Source organism: Amphiura filiformis, chromosome 20 (genome assembly GCF_039555335.1).
Source record: "Amphiura filiformis chromosome 20, Afil_fr2py, whole genome shotgun sequence".
In the NCBI taxonomy this organism is placed as follows: domain Eukaryota; kingdom Metazoa; phylum Echinodermata; class Ophiuroidea; order Amphilepidida; family Amphiuridae; genus Amphiura; species Amphiura filiformis.
The window spans coordinates 2,045,188-2,067,468 of record NC_092647.1 but is presented as its reverse complement, the minus strand read 5'-3'; the positions used below and the strand labels follow the sequence as shown (position 1 = coordinate 2,067,468).

Sequence of the window (22,281 nt, the reverse complement as noted above, 5' to 3'; positions counted from 1 at the left end):
CATCTATTGGGGTTAGAGAACTGTGCCCTTGATAGATGAGCATGTTGTGGATTCTAGTGTTAGAGAATCCTGGATCCTCACTCACCTGATAGTATGTTATAAGTCATTTTGTTCAGGACTCTTCTACACTGCTACATCTCCTAAATGAAGGCATTGGTCTATTACACTTGAAATTTACACTACCCCTGTGGAAGATTGTGGAAATATCTTCTACAGGGGGAGTATGTTTTTCAAATGAAACTGGTCACAGTTAATCATTTTGAAACCCACATTCCCCCTGTATTATGGCTTTACCTATATCTGCCATAGATGGAGTGAGTATTTCAAATTGAAGTTACCCAATTGTCTATTCTATTTAAAACACATGCTCCCTCTGTGGAAGACTTTGGCTAAATCTTCCACAGGGGTAATGTGGATTTTAAATGGAATAGCCCATTAGGCTATAAGTCCCGCTACATTTTCAGCTATTCTTCTTGACAACATTAGTATCCAGAGATATTCTTTTCCTTTCCCTGAGTTTTACTCGGTTACCAGTTCGGATGTGCAATGTTTCTGATGTTGAGAAAATGAAGTCCTTCGGCCGACATTGCTGTGCAAACGTTTGGAGAACGAATGGACAACATCCCATAGGTATTCCTATAAATTTAAAGCATATTGTCTCTGTGTGGGCACACCTGACGTTGAAATCACGTTGAGATCATGTTGAAATTTCGACGCCCACGGAAAGTAATCTTTTAAAATATACAAATGTTTTAGCTGAAAAGGAGAGGGCTATAACTCATTCAATCATATGCCCAAAATTGCCAGCATATTACACATGTTACCAACTGTCAACATTTGTGAAAAACAGCGGCTTCATAGTTTGTCAACATTTGATAAACAATTGCTCAGAATAGTTTTACATTCTGGAAAGCTGGAACTGACTCCCCATCTGGGTGACACATTGCCCTTGGCTGAATAACATGCACTTCGTTTCCGTTTCGAACACTATTATCGAAACAATGCTCATGCACCAGACATCGAAGCAGGCAGCTTCGTCATTGTTTCCACGTGAAAATTCTTAAGATTTGAGTATCTGTCGACAGGCAAATAACCAAGCGCCCTCATTGGTCCGCTACATTTTTGTTGAATATACTGTACTCTACGGTAATCAAGACGTGACCTCCACGCATGCGCAGTTTTCTTTGAATTCCTTGTGTGACTAAAGGCGGTTCCTTCCGTATGATTGGTATTTTGTTGTAGCCAGACGTCGACACTTGGTGGTAATCCAACTCCAATAAATCTGTATATTTCAGAGGCAGCTTGAAAAGGCCTTTCCGCTACATCTTCATAGCGAACGACTTTATATCTTCCTTTTAACCAATCCTGATCTTTATACTTTAAATTCCTTTCCATATGCTGACAAAGATCAAGAGTCTCATCAGCCCTCGATCCTTTACGACGAAGTAGGTCGAAATTTCTCTCCCTCAATTTCATTCTTGAGTTCATTACACCTCTCGGATCACGTACAAGGTGAATTATTTTAAGATTCAATTTGGGATCAGTCAGAAAGTCTTTGAGTGTGTTGATATCTTGAACTCGAATGGTTTTAATAGCTACCCCTTGTCTGCTTCTTGTGGTCCGAGTAATAAGCGTCATCTTCTCAGTAAGACTCGCGGGACGTTCGTTTAGCGGACTGCCTTTTCTTGGGCAAACCCGTGATAACGAAGCCAGGGCCGACATTTCACAAACTTGTTTAGGAATATTAAATGACCACCATCCATATGGCATATGCGAAAAATCTCTCCGTAAAATCCCGTTTAGAATCTGCTTGCTGTATTGCGTAAAGTCCCTTTGGTCAAATGCTTAAGTATCCTGCTCCCTAAAGAAGAAAGTGGCTCAAAGAAATAAACAAATTTCTCATTTTGGTTGAATAGCTCTCCCAGGAAAGACGACCCGGAACGTTTTTGAGTTAATATAATGACTTGAATTTTATCCTGAGCATCATTTGTTGATAAATGAGTTCGATTGGAAGTACTGGATATTGTATTATAACTTTCGACGATATTATTATCTTGTTCTGTCTCTTCTTGCGTTTGACTTTGGCTGCTAGAAAAATCACCTGTTTCCTCAAATTCTGAACTATCAAAATTATCATCACCTGAGCTTTCGGAACTATTGTGAAGTCCAGGTGATTCAGCATTGCTGGTAGTCAATAGTTTGGTATTAGCATTTACCTTTGTGGTTCCTCGAGTTTCAGCAATAGCATGCACAGGTTCATCATTACTGTAACTGTTGGTTCGTGTTAAATTAGTAGTACTTTGAGGAAATTGTGTGTTTTCTGATCTATATGGAGACAATTTTGTGTTCCTACTGTCAAAGGTATGGACATTGTTGTCATCTTTTGTGTCGTCTGCCATCGTGTTCACATCATTACCGCCATTGTTGTGGAATGCAATCGTATCGCTTATCGGCATTGGTTGAGTTCCGACATTACGACTGTATGTAAATGATGATATATTATGTGCCAAAAGGTCTGTGGAAGTAAAAATTAAATACATAATTTAGTTATGAGAATTACAATCTACAGTAATAATTATTTGAGACACATAATGCAGTATGCTTCGACTATATTTATAAAATACGTATTTGTGATTGCTTCGTTGCTGTTCTGAGCGTCGGGGAATCAATGCTTTATCCATCATTGTCCATAGAGGGCTGCATATCAATTTTTAACGGCGACCGTACTGTGAAGCTAACCCTGTATTGCACCACCTTTTGATTACTTAGTACTCATCTGTTATCATCTGATCTCCGTTAAACATGATATGCTGCCCTCTATTATGTAATGTATTGATCCCATGTTCTCTAATTCATGCGTAACACGAATTTACCAAAAGCCGAATCCGGATTCGGCTGTCTGCCGAATTCTTAACGATATAATGCACATTGTGTATTTTGTTGCTCTGACTCGTTTATGCTACCGAGCGAAAACTCAGTCCTCTGAAAAGGACTTCTTCCTTTATCTGGAGGAGGTGATGGTGTTTTCATAGTAACCATTGTAGTTGGTTTGTGTGCTGTGTGTTTACGGTGGTTCCATGTATGAAGACACAACTAGGGTCTATTTGTTTCTGGAAGAGTTTAATGACCCTAAAAGATTACCAAATGTTTGAAAAATCTGAAAAAATACATTCTTTGAAAACATATTTAAAGAAAACCGGTTGTTTTTAATTTCATAAAAATACGTAAATACATACCTTGCTTTAAATAAAGAGTTGCCAAAAATGAGATGACTACGACGGCTAGCAGCAACTTTTTGCCGTTTGCCATTGCACCACAAGCTGTCTGTGTCAGCAGCTCAGTTGCAATGAAACATTATAATTGTCTCATCTCGCGTTGTATCATCTCCAAAATAGAATAAAGAGAAACATTTGATAATTGCTTTCAACTTCCTCATGTTTGTTGAACATTAGTCTAGCCCCGGGATAGTCTAGTCTAGTCATTGGACAGGTTTAGCAAATACAGGTTTTTAATAGTGAGCACGTGTCTCTCCGAGGTGTGTTGTCTTTAATAGGCTATCAATAATTCCACCTTCTGCTATTTAACATCGTCTGCAAGTTGCCAAAATATAAACCAAATCTTCCGTCATTCAATCTCGCATTCAATGCTATCTGCAAATATAATTGCAATTAGATGGATTCTCCCGCCAACTTCTGTTATTTCACATCGTCTGCAAATCGCCAAAAAATAAACCAAATCTTCCGTCATTCAATCTCGCATTCAGTGCTATCTGCAAATATAATTGCAATTAGACGGATTCTCCCGCCAACTTCTGTTATTTCACATCGTCTGCAAATCGCCAAAAAATAAACCAAATCTTCCGTCATTCAATCTCGCATTCATTGCTGTCTGCAAATATAATTGCAATTAGACGGATTTTCCCGCCATTTTCTTGTCGTAGCTAAATCATCGTCTGCTCATCCGACTTAATTACATGTTGCAAAAGTGAAATCTTAAGTCCAAATATGCAAATATTACAAGATTGGTTTGTCATATGAGAGCGCTGCATATTTATGTCAATACATTGTGACATCATCACTCTTTGCTGTGCACGTATTAAGGCTCAAATAACATGGCATCTGGCGCGCGTTTCATCTGGTGCATTAGCAAATATATACTGATTAATCAGACAAATTTAATTGTGTTTGGTCAATTTCATCAGGAACCACATCATGTTTGGTCTGCTGACAAAGGTAACAGCTGGAACCTGGAACATAAAGGAAAAAAATATGAAAATTATATTCAAACAAATGCAGCATATTTTCCTTTTTAAATTGTATACACAAAATTCGTATACTATTCATTTAAAAAAAATAGAATTTCTACTCATTTATTTTTGACATGAAATAAACCAAATCTTTTGGTAAAAAAGCTAATTGTTATGCTTTTTTCCTTTTGTTTTTTGAAAATGAGCCTATGCGATATTTCCCCCTTTTTTTACAGTCAAGGCAAAGTGTTTATGTACTTGGTTATAATCAAAAACAGAAATAATATTAATACACACACACACAATGAAGTTTTATTTGTCTCTTTTACAATCATGGCGAAATATTTATACAAAAAGCAACAACCACACTGCAAAACAAAACTAACAAACAAAAAAACATAAAAAAAGACAAAATTAGATCGCGAAAATTAATATCAAAATTTTTTGCACATATGGGTGAAACAACAATACTGAGTTTTACGGCCAACGCGTATATCAGAATTCACAGAGCAATGCGCGCGCATTACAGGTTGAACTCGGATAGTTTTTCAGTCATAAAGAACTAAGCGTTTTTCTCCTATCTTCTGATAGACTCCTGATTGCGCACAAAATCTGGATGAAGCCCTCGCGGTCTGTCGTGAACGCCCAGTAATGGGGTGTCTTTGACAGATTTTCTTCTTTTTCTTTTTTGGCCTATAAGCACGATTCTGTAAACAGTCATACTACTGCTACTATCTGACTATACTACCAATGGTATAATATAAGACATGCGGCATCAGGGTTGGGGTTACGGTTAGGATAAGGATTAATCCCCAATCCAGAAAAAAAACCACTAATCTTTTGAGATTATAAAAATATTATCAACTTCGGCCAAATGAAACAAAGCTCAATCTAAATTATTCCTTTAGTACCAACTGGCAATAAAAGTTAAATTTCACTGCATGTTTAGCCAAATTTATGAATTAAGGTTAGCAACAATTTTAAACTGTTGCGATTTGGTAGTTCACAGCATCTTGCGAATGGCAGTGAGCTTTGGCAAAATTTGCATTGATCAATTCATATTGAGTGTGTAGAAAAAATCAATTATCACAGATATAATTTTTGTAGGTCCTATGGTTCTTGAATTATGTTGTAAAGAGGGCTGAAACAACAACACTTTTGTAAAACGTACATAACTCATTAACAACAATAAATCAAGCAAGTTTTCAAAGTATATGATCTGTAGAATGAAAGTCAAAGTGTTATTTTTCAATAATATATTAATTTAGAAAAGTTCCAACAAAATTAACAGGCCACAGGTTTAGAGTTATCCACAAAGCTTTCGATAAAATATCATCTTCAGTGTGTTAATACTACAACTGATCTACTCTCTACAACAGCAATCACAGAAATGACTGCAATATTTAATCTTACACTACTACTACAGCTACTACACAAAGAAAAAAGCAAATCAATATATAAATAAATGTTGATCAGAGAGAGGTGTTACTCCTCAATGTTAAGCCCAAGGGGTGTGAGACAGCGGAGTTGCTGGATCCAAAAACTTTCTTTGGTAAGGCGAGATGAAGGGTCTGAAAGTTTGTGGGAGGCATCTATGCCGGTAATGGAGAGAGAAATAAAATATTGCAGTCATTTCTGTGATTGCTGTTGTAGAGAGTAGATCAGTTGTAGTATTAACACACTGAAGATGATATTGTATCGAAAGCTTTGTGGATAACTCTAAACCTGTGGCCTGTTAATTTTGTTGGAACTTTTATATATTTTACTTGTATCTCACACGAGATCCAGGCCCCTCTCTGGCTTGTTGTTGTTTGCAGTGCATCTGTTGTTTGCCAATATATTAATTTAGGTTATGAAAATCCACCGAGTGTACCCTTAAGGGCCAATACGTTCATTTTTAGGGTGTTTTTGCTTCTTCCCCCCCTTTTTTTTTGACAATCAAGTCCAAAGACTTGTACGAAGTCTAATTTCAATTTATGCATTCTATTTTTATTTTTTTTTGGAAAAGACATGTTTCATTCTTATAACCAATCATGTAATTAAAGTAACACTAAAGACTCGATTGTCAGAAAACATGCCGAAAATGCCTAAAACTGTTAGGTCTTTTGGGGAAAAAATGTGTATCTTCAGTACGAAAGGTCAAGATTTTAAAATAATCATCGGCTTTTCCCCATACACATTTTAAAGTACACATTATTAGATTTATAAAGTTTACTTCCAAGTTTACTTCCAAGTTTACTATCAATTTTAATAATTTGCCATAGAATTTGTGTTATATCGCGAATTTCAAAAAATCTAAAATCTTTGATATCAGAAGGACATCCCTCGTATTCAGAATGAAATTCGATATGTCTGATGTGCTCTCATGTCCCAGAAAAATATACTGTGCAAACGTTGCTATCCGAACCCCGGTCCGAACCAAAGATGCGCAAACTGGTTGCCTGCTTACTTCTATTGCGTATTCCAGGTAAATTAATTGAACTCACCTTATTGGGTGCGTCAGATGATGGATTAAAACTTCTAAAATCGTATTTATTCATTCAATGATTCAGCAGGAGTTAATACTTTTGAAACAGCAAGTTTAAAAATGAAAATCCATATTATGACAACTGTATGTTATCAAGGCAGCATGGAGCTTGACAACCGAGTTGTGTATTTACTGTGTGCCCCGTGGCTAAAACGCACAGTTTTCAACAAGTCATGGACATTTAAAATGTCATACTACTAAAATCATGAAGGAATTGTACTTCCATACTAAAATGTAGAAGACCTTTAGGTAAAGCCACAAATTTTCTGCTTTAGGCCAATGAAAGACGATTCCGAGTTTATCGTCCCCCGCCCGCGTCACTTTTTGGAAACCAAAATTACCCGCGTCAAATTTTCAAAAATGCCAAAATAATTCATTATTTTCAAAGTATCAGTGTTTTCACCAGTTTTAGCAATTGGAAACATATGTTTTTGTTTGTAAAACATATATTCATAACTTGGAAGCAAAACCATGCTCTTTTCTAACGTTTCTAGTCCTATATAAAAAACATGTTTATAAATCACATATATGAGTTTGGCTTTAAATCAACACGCATTTTAGGTCAATAATGAAATCTGATGAAATAATGAAAATGAAAATGAAAAAGTCACCTCACCAACCTGGCAAAAAAAGGGACGATAAACTCGGAATTGACTTTCATTGGCCTTATAAATGTCAAATTCTCCTTTCTTTTGCTTTGTAAATTTTGCACTTTTCAATTGTTTTACTTTGTTCGCAAAAAAGTTTAATTTTACGATTTTGGCCTGATGTATAGGTAGCCCATATTTAATGGTAATACATTCTTTATTATGTTACATTTTGAAACAATAAATAGCTGCGTCGGCAGTGTGATGATAAATACAAAAGTAAAAAGTAGGAAACGTTTTGAAGCAGACTTAATATTTATATCATTTTATTGATAATATTGTTCATTGTTTTCATTTTTTGTGGGGTTTGATGTTTTTTATTCTCTTTTTGTGAAAACTGCATTTTCTGCTTTTTATCCTAAATTCTGCTTTATTCGCAGAAAATCTGCAACGCGGAAAACTTCCGGCTTTACCTTTAGGCTTACCATATACAAAACATATTCACAGTTTAGTGGCGTTATAGACGTGCCATCTTTAGCATGTGTGTGTAACAGCTTGTGATAGTGTGTTTTTTTAGGGTTGGGCATACATCAACTTTGTTATTAATATTAATATAAAACATATTGTTTCTATGGCGCAATTTTGCGTAGAACACAAATCTGGTGAAATTTTTGACCTCCAATGATGTTTGATACCGCTAAAGTTCAAAAATTCAAAATGGCCGCCAAAATTACGCAATTTTGCCAATAAATTGTTAATTTTACACTTATGTGGCATTCAATATGTCTTGTTATAGGTTTTTGGTGTCAACAAACCCAAATATTAAGCTTAAAAAGTGAATAGATGTACCTGTAACAAGTTATGTGGAGTTTGTATTAATCCAATTTTCAGCACAAATTGTGCCAAAATCGTCTTTTTCAGCAGAGCAAGGTGATGTAACAGTGTTCTTTCTAGTGTCACTATGGTAGTTTACTTTAAAGTGGACACCTTATTTGGCTGCTAATCCATGCCACACTCAGGGTTTTAGCACATTCCTTAATAAAACATCAATATCAGTATCCAAGTTAGATTCTGGTTTCACAGCATTATAGACTGCCTCAGTTCATCGCATGAAAACTTCACCATTCTGAATTTTCCATCGTGTTTTTCTCTTCGCCTCTGACGAATATCAGGGGCAACTGCTACCCTCAGATAACCTACTTCACTGAGTAGTTCCTTTTCTGTTAGGTCCTCAAGTATTCCTACATTGCTTGGTGTCACAGGGCCCTGTTGGGCCTTGCATTCATCATGGAGTTTCATTGTTCTGGTCAGTTCCTTCTTCTTCAGTTCTGCTGTTTTCATGAGAGCCAGTCTTTTTGTCATTTTGACTGTTTGAAGGTAGTTTGACTCTATCTCCTTAACATCAGATACATTGCCAGAGGTCCTTGCCCATTTTCATTTGTTGCGTTTTTCAGCATTGCTAAGTGTCGTAAAAGACGGATCAGAAAGTAACCAATTTATTTTTATTTTTTTTTACGTGAATGGGTTTGGACTGATGTAGATCTGCCACTTGCAACAATGCGTACATCCAGTTTGGCGAATTCTAATTCACACCCTAGATTTGTAAGAGGTGGAAATTCCATCGTGTCTTCATCAATCTCTACATCCATGCCCTCGCCACTGCGGAAGAATGCCATCTCTAACGTGTCAATCACTTCATCAAGCACCGCATCATACAGTCTACTCTTGCCATCATCACTATCCATAGACTCATCTCTGACTTGCTTAAGCTCAGGTAGCTTTTGTTCAAAGAACTTGCGCACTCCTAACCAGGTACACTCACTTCTATCAACATTCCTGCCTCTGTCATCTATTCCTAAGAGATCCATGAGAGGGAAAATGAAAGCATCTCCCAATTTGGAGTAGATTTTAGCGCAACACAATAACCAGTCATTCTGAATATATACGTCGACACTGCCAAAACTAGCTTTGTTTGTTTACGACATGGCATAACTGGGCATCAACAGCAGAGACAAAAAAATCATTTAGAATCTGCTGACGAGGAAGCACTCAGAAAGCGTTTAACCTCCCTGCTGAAGCTGGCCCTCGATCTAATGGCTGGACTTTTGGGCAGTTAGGGAATTCCATAATTGGAATAAAATATTTTTTGCAGTGTACACTTTCAGCTTTCAGTCTGTCTCTATTTCGTTGATTTTAACAATCTGTTTGATTTTGTTGATTTTCAACATAACGGTGAGGGGCTGTCGTTGTTTTTTTTTGGAGAGAGGTTCCTCATATAAATTCTTTGGTATACTAAAATAGAGAGTTCATCAATTGCAAATTCTCAACAAAAGTGTGCAACAATGAGAACCGCTCTCTTCATGGATTCAAAAAGCCTAACTTTAAAAAAACTTATTTAAAAGAAGTTTAAAAACTTAGGAGAGGAACCCATCATTTTTCATTATTTTGCAATGGCTGATATGCGAAGCGGAAGGGGTGTCATTTTTTTAAAACTAAGGATTACAAAAATTAATTCCGATCGCTGACATTTAGGAGCTTCCAATGACAATTACAAGCTCCCCAAATGTGTGTGTTTTGTACAGTCTCAGCCGAGGGTCGAGTTTAATTTCCGCTCGTGCAAAAATGATTCATTTTTTTTACTAACTTGTAATTATGGTTGACGGTACATACTTTTAAAGAAATACCCCATATTTAGGATTTTACCTCAAAAGACCGAGAATGCGCGTAAATAAAACCTCCTTCTTTCTAGAAGAACATGATATCTTCATTTTAATCACCAATCAGAATGGAGCTTTGCAAATAATTCACCCCAATTTTTTTGCGTGGTAAAATTATTTTAACAATGTTGCTGATTGGTCTAAGTAGGCCCATACGCAGGATTTCATTAGTTCGCCGTATTCATTAAAATGTGGACTTTTTTCCAGGGGGGGGGGGCGATTTTGTGAAAAGTGGACAAAATTTTGTCCAAAAAAGCGTAAAAAAACCCGCACCCCCTGCGTACGGGCCTGGATCCAATTGATAATGAAAACATCTTTTTGACCAATCGGCAGGTAGTTCTCATGGGTATAGCTTTTCAGTTAATAGGGCATCTCGTGATCTACAGCCTCATCCCTCACGTTTCTCAAAAGTTGAGATTTTTATACCAAATGGAAATGTACGTCTACACAATGTTTATGTATAAAAAAATCCTCGCAGATTCATTCGTTTAGCAAAAATATCATCAAATTTGAATTACGTTCTGGTACACCAGAACAACAAAAAATACAACACTGGCCTATGGAGTAGTGTGATATATAATGATGCATAACTCGCAAACGCAAAATCGGAATCAACTGACATTTTGGGAAAAAGCTTTTTTCGTGGATATCTACTGAAATGCCATAAAAAGAGGATGCTAGGATCACGAAGTATTCCTTTAATTGATTAAAACTGGAAATATAATTATATGGATCCTGCCAACTCACTCGCCTTAAACACCCACGACTTATATCTTCCGACATTGCAGTTGTTTCATATACATGAAGTTGTTGAAAACAAAATTTTCATAAATACTCTAGTGCACTTTAGTTTGGAAGATTTGAAAGTAAATAGCACTGAAAATTTAAGGTGAATGTATATTTCCATAAAATATTCATGAGGTAGATTTTTCAGATTTTTTTAAGACATATAAAATTTAAAAAGCTAAGCAAGTGTTGATAGCTAATAAAAATTTAAACCATTTTCACAAACACCATCAGGAAAACAAATCAAATTGTCAAATTGCAATGATTTCATGCGTGAAATGAATTTATCAGCGGGATGAAAACGGGGAGAGATTGCCTCCTTATGGTATACACTAATTTGCAAGTCCATTGAATATAGATTCGCACATATGTACCGTAAACGTTCGCCTAATGGCGCTTTTGGATTCTTAGAAATGTGAGAGCGCCATCCTTGTAAAATCTCAACAGCATTAAGGATACGTGTATGTTAAATTGAGCAAATTGGACATAATGCCTCAGAAAAAAATATCGTGACATGACCCAATACTTTAGGTCACTAGGTTAGTTGCTAGAGCAGCAAATGTTTTGGGGTTTCTTCAGGTATTCTTTCTCAAAGTGCCATTGGACTTAATTTGTAAATCGATTCATACGTTATACCTAACTCATTTTGGTGAATCTTTTTATAACATTGTAATTTCTTCATTTTTTTTAAATATTCTTCAGTTCAAAATTACACCCTTCTATTGTCTGACCCGTTAGCTCAGTCGGTAGAGGGTGCGCCTTGAATGGTGAATGGTACTTGTTCGAATCTTGATTTCTGCACCCACTTTTATGTGAAGAAGGGTCAAGAAATGATTTTGGATTTTGTCCCCATTTTACGAACGAATATTATGAATTTTTTTAAATTTAATTTTCTTATTTTTTTTTACATAAATAGGCACTGCGAACAAACGGCAACAAAAACCGCTGACAAAATTTGCTCCACCTGCTACCTATCAATGCGTGATATATTCCACTATATTTAACAGTTAAATGACCTTTGAAAAATAGAAAGGCCTCAATATTGCAAATTGTGTAACTACATTAATTTATTCATTTATGCATTATAAATGATCAGCTATTTTTTCTTTTCTTAAAAGGATCGAACCCAAGTAGATCAGACCATTGATCATATAACTATCAGACCACGAAGTAGTTACGTAACTCCGTGATGGTATCGGAACCAAGCACTGTTTGTATGGCGATCATTACGATCACGCTATTTGGTATGCCTTTTTGTGTACTGATTGTTTCGATCGTGGTTCATTACTTAAGTGCGTGATCCCGTTGACATAGTAACATTACGTAACTTCGATACCGGGCTTCGATACTGAATAGTTGTTGAGTGCACATAATATGGAAAGCCATTGGGGTATTGTGTGCCTTCCAAAGCGCCTTATAACATGTTCTTCATTGTGTTGTGGAATCCTAGCCAGTATTCAATGATAGCTATAGAGGCCTTGCGTTTATCGATTGGCTCCAAACAAAGGATTTGAACCGGTTTCTTCCCCGTAATCATGGCGCAGTGCAGTCCATTCAATCAAATGTTGTCATCAACCTATTTGATCGTAGTGCATTTTGTTATGTGTGTGAGACGAACTGTCGCGGTAGATGCAATCATGCTTTTGTTGAATGCATTTGAGTAGTCCGCCATATTAACGGGATGATACGTCATATGCACAGCCTCTATTCACTGGTCGTTGTATGATTTTGTTCGTTCACTCATTCAAATTTTATTTATATTTGAGCCTATTATGATACATCCTCCGTGGAACAGTTTCAAACAAATATAGCTAGGGATTATTGGGGCAGAGGTTATCTTTTAAAAAATCTTAGAGGGCTATATTTTTTTTTCGAAAGGGGTCCCAAATTTACAAAAGTCTACGTCAATAAAATTGCGCACCCCTATTTCGGCAAAAAAAATTTTATGATCCCAAACCCCAAAATTGTATTGAAATCAGTCTTTTGAATAAAATAATACACTTTCTGTGGTCATCGTGTGACTCCTACATTGTGGTCATAAAACATTTTATGCCCCCCTCCTATTATTCTTTCCAAGACTTTATGACCCCGTATATTTGGCACCCCCCCCTTTCGAATAAAATGATATACCTCTTATGACCACTGATATGATGCATAGGCAAGGACACTCGCGCGAATTGAAAGACTTGTCTCACACACATAACAAATGCCTATACAATCAAATAGGTTCATTACAACATTTGATTGAATGGATTGAGTTACTCTAAAATGAAACGATAAAAACCAAGAATCATGAAAAAAGACACATACAAAAAAAATAATAAAATAATATAATTATATAATCAATGTTAAAGATAAAATCAAGAAAATAGAGAATAAAATTTCCTCAAAATCAGAAAAAAAACCATTGACAGACATCATAATCTGTCAGAAATTACTGCATGAGATTCGAACCATCAATCTTCTCCACAAGTTCTCTTTATCCTCGCACTATAGTCTAATGCTCTGCTCACTGGGCCACAACGTATCAGGTGAATGATTACCGCGTTATCATGAACAAGTTTGTTCGATCTTGTTCATAATTGTATGTGTCGATAGGTTTCACCCTTTAACTACACGTACCCTTAATGATCAGTGATAATAGTCGGCTTTTACAGGGATGGCGCTCTCTCATTTCCATAAACTCCATAGCGCCATTAGGCGAACGTTTACGGTATATTACAAGAATATAAATTATTGAATAATTAACACATCAAAAAAAATTCCTTTTTGTGTTCATAAAAATATCTGTCGCATCATTTTGTTTTAAAGATGCAATGTACTAAATTATTCTCATGCACATCTTCTTTCGAAAAATTCAACTATTCATTTGATTTATGCGATTTTATTTCAGCAAAAGGTAAATACAATATATTTGTTTTATAAGAAAGTAAAATTAAATAAATAAAAGTGATGCTAGGGAAGGGGTCATGAAGAAAGATAAGGAAGAGCTTGCGAGTCACGTACCAATGCACGAAACAAAATTAACTGCACGACAATGACATTTATAAATAAATAAATAAATGTCAGCTGCCTTTAGGTGGCACTCAATGGACAATATTCATAACAGCTCCCCCGTTTCACCGCTGGGTAGAGAGTGGCAAGTGAGGTAAAGTGCAAGTTGCCCAAGTACACAACACGATGGCCCCATCGGGGCCCGTACCGTTGCGCCACCGTGTCCCATAGATATAAATGAAACTATAAATATTTTTAATATCAATTGATAAAGTAATACAGAGATAAAGATTAAGATACGACATGAGGTTTCAAATATAACATTTGAATCTCATCTTTTTCATTCAAAGGGTCACCATGGCAACAATTTGTAGTCCCGGGTTTGTAGTCTATTTAGACAAAGGAGATATCAGAATCTTCAGAGCATTTAGTAAAAAAATATTTTCCTGTATAGTTATTTGTTGTCTTATACATACAGATCACACAGGACATGCAGGATTAATCATGTCAATAACACGGGAAATATTTTAGTTTAAAATTCGATCGTTAGGGCTAGCGATGATATACTTCGCATTTGGCCAATATCAATGCTAGTGATCGGGCTATATAATATTCACCAATAGAGTTTTGCTATACTTCAAACTCAAATTTGTTTAATTTCACCCAGATTAATTATTTGCGACACATTTGAGTTTCTGTACTGCAGTCACACCAGCGGCACTTCCCTGTTTACCTTGGGTTGTTTTACCGTCGCGACGCGTCGTAGGGAAAATCACTTCCCACTGAGTCACCCTGTAAAGTTCAAGTACAACATTGCTTGAATATAGTTTGGGCAGCAAAATGTTTTCAAAACAAGTGGACAAATTTCTTTGATATTAACCTAATTATCAAAATAGAGATGTTTTTAAGTATTTACGAACACGAGACTTGTCATTACATTCGGATTTTGTTTCAATTTTACACGCTTCATATTAACCAATTGTTATTAAAAATATAATAGATATTTCTTTTATGAAAATGACGTGATTCTTATATATAATTATTATCAAGACCAGCCTTCTATATATCACAAGAACCACTGAGACAAACATTACTTCTTCGAATGAAGTTAAAAAGATTACCCATAATGCCCTATAGGGGCCTACTATCACAGCTAGGGCGTATAGCCAGCCTTTTACTGTTCTAATGTTTATCCCATTTGTCAATTTGTTTACCAGTTGTGTGGGGGTGTGTGTGGGTGGGGGTGGGGTCAATTGTATTTTTGCCCCGGAGGTAGGGGGAAAACTGTACCACCCCCAGAAAATTATCAGGTATAAAATGGAGACGGCAACAAAGTAAAAGGGTCATTAAAATTACTAAAAATGGGGGAAAAATGACAAATGGGGACGAAAATTTGGTTTTGCTCCCTTACACCATGGACTGTAGAAATGTGCTTACACTAAAGTAAACTACTGGGCGGCTCCCCCTGGTTACGCCACTGGATCGTAAGGTTCAGTGTGATAAAAGCAACGTCTAGCATGAAATGTGAATATTTATTGAAACAATGTGACCAAACCAAAACACGTTTTTGTAGTGCAGAGTATAAGTCTCTCTATTGCTTGATTTTCTTTTGTCACTTGTTCTCCTCCCCCCTCTCCCTCCCCCCTCTCCCTCCCCTCATCTCTCCATCTTTCGCCCTGTCTCTTTGTCTCATATTGTATGATGATGTGAATATATGCATAATGCACATCAGATAATAATGCATTTAGTCAAGTGTAGATATTTGAAACTACTTTAAGGGATGGGGTATGAACGTTTGGACAGTATTTATTATGGGACATTTGAGCACATCAGACATATCGAATTGCATTCTGAATACGAAGAATGTCCTTCTGATGTCAAATAATTTTGAATTTTTGAAATTCGCAATGTAATACACATTTTATGGCAAATGATTAAAAATTTATATTTTTGATATTTAACAGTACTCGAAGTAAACTTTATAAATCTGATGATTTATACTTAAAGTGTATGTAGGTGGGATGAAAAGCCGACGATCAATTGAAAATTTTGACCTTTCGTATTGAAGATATGGATTTTTCCCAAAACACCAAAAAAGTAGGTCTTTGGGGAAAAAATCCATATCTTCAATCTTTCAATTGATCGATCGGCTTTTCCTCCCAGCTACATACACTTTAAGAATATATCATTAGATTTATAAAATTTACTTCGAGGACTGTTATATATCAAAATGTGAAAAATATCAAATTTTAATAATTTGTCATAAAATTTGTATTTTATCGTGAATTTCAAAAAATTAAAATTATTTGATATCACAAAGACATTCTTCGTATTCAGAATACAATTCGATATGTCTGATGTGCTCTCATGTCCCACAAAAAATACTGTCTAAACGCTCAAAACACTCATTCCAGATCCCTTAAAAATATAAAATGCAAAATTATTATTGCTTCACGATGTTTAGTACAACTATGACTAAATTTCAGTGCAAAATATAGCATTGTAAATGATTTTTACTATCCTATAAGAATCTGAAAATTTAATATTTCCAAGTTCCGACTGATTTTGCTTGATCGCATCACATATTCATTTTATATCAGAGAAGATGTCAACTCAAGTGAACATACTTACAGTATGTGTAAATCAATATGGTTTATTAAATGCTTGCGAGAACAAAATAAATATTCATACAGCTGACAAAATTCTTAAACATCAAAGTCGGGTGAATTTCGATTCAGTTTCAATATTTAATATTGAAGACATTAGCGTATGCTTCAAATATGTATGTAAATCTTATGCATAGATTTATATGATATGATAAATATTGCATTCAACACACTCTTCCGGTTTATGATATGGAGAGTCTGACTTACTTTTCAGTATCAATAAAATCAGTAATATTGCAAAATATATTTAATATTCTAAAACTATAGGCCTATAGGGTTTGTTTTTGTGTATTTCTCACGCAACGCCAAACATGAGATATAGCAATATCTCGCTGTCTTGTTTTTATTACGGTACTTTATCGATATTTATGTTTTCAAGATATAGGAATATGAAAACTCACTGAAGTGAAAAATAATGTAATTTGATAATAACCAAACGTCAATAATTAATTAACATGTAGGCCATGGCCGCTGACTTGAACATTATGAAAGAAAAAAAATGTGTCATGTCGTTATTTTTTCTTTATCAGTTAATAAAAATTAAATGATTGTTTATTGTTGCTTCTTCAAAATATAATATAATTGGATAATCTTAATGTCCAGAATGTATAATTTAATAATAATAATAATATAATAATAATTAATATATATATTTGGATTTTATGTTGAATTTTGACGTGTCAGGCTCTTCCATTATCACTGATGGGTACCAATCATTTTGATACAGCTTGTGCATGTGAGTTGTGACTCCTATTATTATGTGTTTTGGTGAGTCAATTCCAAGTGTAGTGTGTGAAAATATTGGATCTACTAAAACATAATAATGACAAAACTGTATCAGTGCGAGCGCTACGGGGGGGGGGGCAAGTCCCCTCAGTTTTGAAGCAAACCCCCCTCCAAGTTATGTAAATTTCAATATTTGCAGCAATTTTGCGAAAAATTTGTCAATTTGGCCCTCCCAGAAATTCGCTTTGCCCCCACCCCGAAAAAAATTCTTGGTGCCGCCACTGAATTGGAAGCTTTACGTCCAATATTTGCAGCAATTTTGTGACAAATTTGTCAATTTTGCCCTTCCCAGAAACTCACTTTGCCCCCCACCCCCGAAAAAAATTTCTTGGTGCCGCCACTGAATTGGAAGCTTTACGTCCAATATTTGCAGCAATTTTGTGACAAATTTGTCAATTTTGCCCTTCCCAGAAACTCACTTTGCCCCCCACCCCCGAAAAAAAATTCTTGGTGCCGCCACTGAATTGGAAGCTTTACGTCCAATATTTGCAGCAATTTTGTGACAAATTTGTCAATTTTGCCCTTCCCAGAAACTCACTTTGCCCCCCACCCCCGAAAAAAAATTCTTGGTGCCGCCACTGAATTGGATGCTTTACGTCCAATATTTGAGTTTTCGACTACGTCTCGTACAATATTTTGAAACACATAGCTCGACCAATATTAAAATATTAAATAATGAGCCATGGGATCAATCGAATTATTAAAATGTCAAAGTGAGGTTCAAAATCGCTGAATGTGCCTTTAATCTTTTTCATGATGCACTGTTAGATTAATCCTGCGGGGGCACGGATATATGAGTCAATTATTTGTTCGTAAATTACAAATCCCTATGTTCTCGTACCCTGCAATGATCACTATCACAATCCCGAGCCATGATTACCATGATTACTGATCATTCATTCATTTATTATTTTTCACTCATCAAATTACAAAAAGCAAGAATACATACAAAATCATACATGTAGTATTTCATCAATTGACTTTCAAATAGTTCAACGCTTTGCTACTGTTGGTTTATTGTCCCGTTCCGGATGTTTCCAAGACCAATACACCTACTATTAAACTGTTTCCATGGATGCCTAATAATTGTGGGAATTTTTCAAAAATTGGAAGATTTTAAGTGAGATGTGTTTTTGTATAGGCCTAATGAATGAATGAATGAATGAATAATGAATAATTACAATAATAATAATAATAAAAATGAATAAACTATTCTAAAAAAAAAAAAATAATAAATAAATAAAAAAAAAAAAAAAAAAAAAAAAAAAAAAAAAAAAAAAAAAAAAAAAATAAAAAAAAAAAAAAAAAAAAATAAATAAATAAATAAATAAATAAATAAATAAATAAATAAATAAATAAATAAATAAATAAATAAATAAATGAATAAATAAATAAATAAATAAATAAATAAATAAATAAATAAATAAAATAAATGAATAAATAAAAATAGATAAGCCTATATAAATAGATAAGTAGGCCTAGGCCTATACAAATCTGTTTCGTGTATAGATGGTTTAACCCGTCCACACTCTTCAGTTGGAGAATGACATATCATTAGGTGGTCTCTGGTTAAACCATCTACACGAAACAGATTTGTATTGCTATATGTTAAAATTTCAGTAGTAGGGCCCTATAATTATATATTTCGCTCCTATATTTCATAGTTGAGCGCTGTATCTTGTGATAGTTTCACTATAATTTCTTACTTTATAATTAAATGAATAGAAATGTTTTTTTCCCGATTTTATCATTAAATCCAATATTCATCGAAACTTGTAATAACAATGGTCATTTTGTTCCCAATATAATGTACCCCCATGAACAATTATATAGGCTACAATAAAAGGCCTAATCAAACAAACCAAATGATTTAATAAAGTGTATGATTTGTAGAATGAACTTTTGCAAAACATCAAAATCTTATTTTTCTAATAATAGTTTAGATGTTGAAATCGATATTTTGGCTGCTATATCGCGTCTAACCTTAACGTGAACAAAACGTGTTGGAAAGAATAATGCATTACAGCTTAAGGGTAGACGAGGTATTGTTGGTCGAAGCAACTTAAAAATCGATTTTCATTATCTAGATCAATATATTATTGAAAACTAACACCTTGATGTTTTGCAAAAGTTCATTCTACAAATCGTGTACTTTGCAAACTTAATTCATTGTTGTTAATGAGTTATGTACGTTTTACAAAAGTGTTGTTGTTTCAGTCCTCTTTACAACGTAACTCAAGAACCACAACACCTATAAAAGTATATCTGTGATATTTTAATTCTTCTACACACTCGCTAGCGCTATGAATTGAGCAATACGGTTTTTGCCAAAGCTCACTACCATTCGTAAGATGCTGTGAACTACCAAATCGCAACAGTTTAAAATAATTAATAACCTTAAGGTGAGTCGGAAGGGAGTGTAAATATTGAGTCAAGTCAAGATGACATTCAAGATGAATGATCTATAAAGGAGACCACGAGGCTTGATAAGGGGTATTATAGGCCTATCCTACTTTGGATCATGATTTTTCCCGGGAGGTGAAAACGCTAAAAAAACTTTTGTTTTGATATACCATGTGGCCTTAATTAATAAAAACAAAAAAACAAGACCTATGGAAACATAAATGGTGAAAAACATAAATGAGTAAATTGTGAAAAAACACCCCATCTCTAAGCCAGTTTTCTGAATATTGCGTCTCATGCATCTCAAATCTGCCGCACATCCGCGTACACACCTTTCTACTAAGAGCCCCGGGACAAAGATTTAGTCAATTTCCTTTAAAATAGTGTTCAAGAACTTGACATTTCTAATATAGGCCCCTACGTTACACTCAAAAGTGCATTCCCTACATATGAAAGCTATGAGGAAACATGTGTACAAACATAAAGCATGGCACTGAAATACATTATTGCAAATTATTACCAAATATATCATAACATACATAATAGGTTTAACCATGTTAAAATTTGATATACATGTAATAATATAGACCAGCATAATATGAGGGAGAAAGATATTACATTCGAGTTAATTAAATCAAATTTATTTCTAGAAATGTGAGTTGACATTCAACGCGACTAGGCACTTCTGGTGAAGAAGTCTACATAGGAAGTCGTGTGTAGAATATATACGTCATCATGTGTCTAACACATGCACCACAAGTAGAAATATGATATCCAATATTTATTTTTCATTTTTTTAAAATTTTTATTTCAAGTTTGTTTGTCTCTATATATTTTGAAACACAAGTGAAGCAGAAATAATCAAATACCGGTTGTAGTGATTTTTCATGAGTCACTCAAGTGGGGCACTACACAGAGTTAGAATGAATACTCTGACTATATAGACTCATGATAAAATTATTGTTGTTTTTATGCTCTTCCGTGCAGAAACTCACTTTGGCTCTGATGAATGTGTAGAAAGGGAAAGCAGAAAGGAATAAGGAGAAAATGGCATATATAAATATATATACACTGTAAATCCAAGTGTTTAGGGTTTGAACACTTTTTAAACACTGCAAGGTGGTTAATTTTTCATTTACATAGTAAAGGTATATGACACATAAACACCAAAGTAAACACATAAACACAAAGAGTAAACACATGAGAGTATTTAGATTCTAAACATTCAACATATTTACTTTCATGTTGTTTGATGTGTTTACTTTCTAAACAAATTTGAAACTAAACATGTTGAATGTTTAGAATCTAAATAAACTACTTGCAGTGTTTAAAAAGTGTTACAGAAACCCTAAACACTTGGATTTACAGTGTACCGCGAGTCTGTGAGTCAATAAGAATCGCGTGTCAATTTAAAGTTCGAAAAATATTTTTTGGATCTGATTCAAATTTGAAATCCATGATCTTTAGTATATAGTAGGCCTATAATATATAGTGTGAAAGAACTCCATAGTTATTTATTGCAATGAATTCCATATGGGGGAGGGGGCAAAGTGTTTTGGGTACAACGGAAAAATTTCCTAACAATGGGCAATTTCCGCGGAATATGGACTATGTTCGCCGCAAATAGGACGATTAGAAGATTTCCTACGTTTTTTTCCTGAGGGAGTTGGGAGGCTGAAAGCAAAAGGTCTCGCCACTATATTGTACGATCACGTAAATCCTATTTAAGGGGCCCCACAACTATTTTATAATACGAGCGAAATTTTTTATTTAATTTAATTAATTGTAGTTTTTAGAATGGGGTCGAATATGTATATCAGTGTTAATAAATTAACACTCGCTATACTGTACAAGCCTTAGTCATTAACGTGTTCAAGAGTTAAGTGTTACTCTGCTGCTTTTGCAGTGTGCGATATGAAGTACGGTAGAAATCGCAACACACGTTGTACACGTTGTTTATATTACTCGATATATCCAAGGCAGTGACAGTATTAAAGATATTGAAAATAAATTATTATACACTTACCTGCATGTAATGAATGACGGCGAAATATTGCACAAAATACTTGGATGCATGAATGGTTGATTAAACACGAAGTTCAAGCCGTAAGTCACCAAAATCACACTGAGTCTATTTAGTTAATTTTACTACTCGCATAATGTTCCATTTGCGTTGCTACCGTTGCAGCGCGCTGGTAGAATAAAAGACAAACATTTTAATGTGTCATTTTTCCTCTCTTTGTTTGATATTACCAATATTTAAAAATTGAATTCATTCTATAGGCGAATTTCATGTTAAACAACAGCTGCCTGAATTAATGTCATCAGACAGCAAAATAGAATTCAAACTTTCGTATCAATTTCATGTTAGTGACATCGACGTCAATATCGCGGTGTTTCTATAACGCAGCTCTCCTTTTATTAAACACCGCAATCTTACTTTTTGCACGACTAATTGTTAGTTGATTTGTTACCTAAATATATACTACTGAGTTGAAATGTAGCATGTGTAGTGTATTTGCGTAAATATACATGCATTTTATCATTTTGTATATATTGTTATTGTTGT

The 22,281-nt window shown here is 34.8% G+C and overlaps 1 protein-coding gene across 1 annotated transcript; it reads right to left on the bottom strand.

Annotated features, from left to right (window-relative positions):
- Positions 1–869: 869 nt before the first annotated feature.
- Positions 870–22,059, bottom strand: LOC140141835 (carbohydrate sulfotransferase 1-like). Its single transcript, XM_072163698.1, is given in 4 exon segments — positions 870–1,798; positions 1,801–2,515; positions 3,237–4,246; positions 21,739–22,059. Coding segments are annotated over 3 exon segments (1,581 nt in total). The 5' UTR covers positions 3,310–4,246; positions 21,739–22,059; the 3' UTR covers positions 870–1,005.
- Positions 22,060–22,281: the final 222 nt, after the last annotated feature.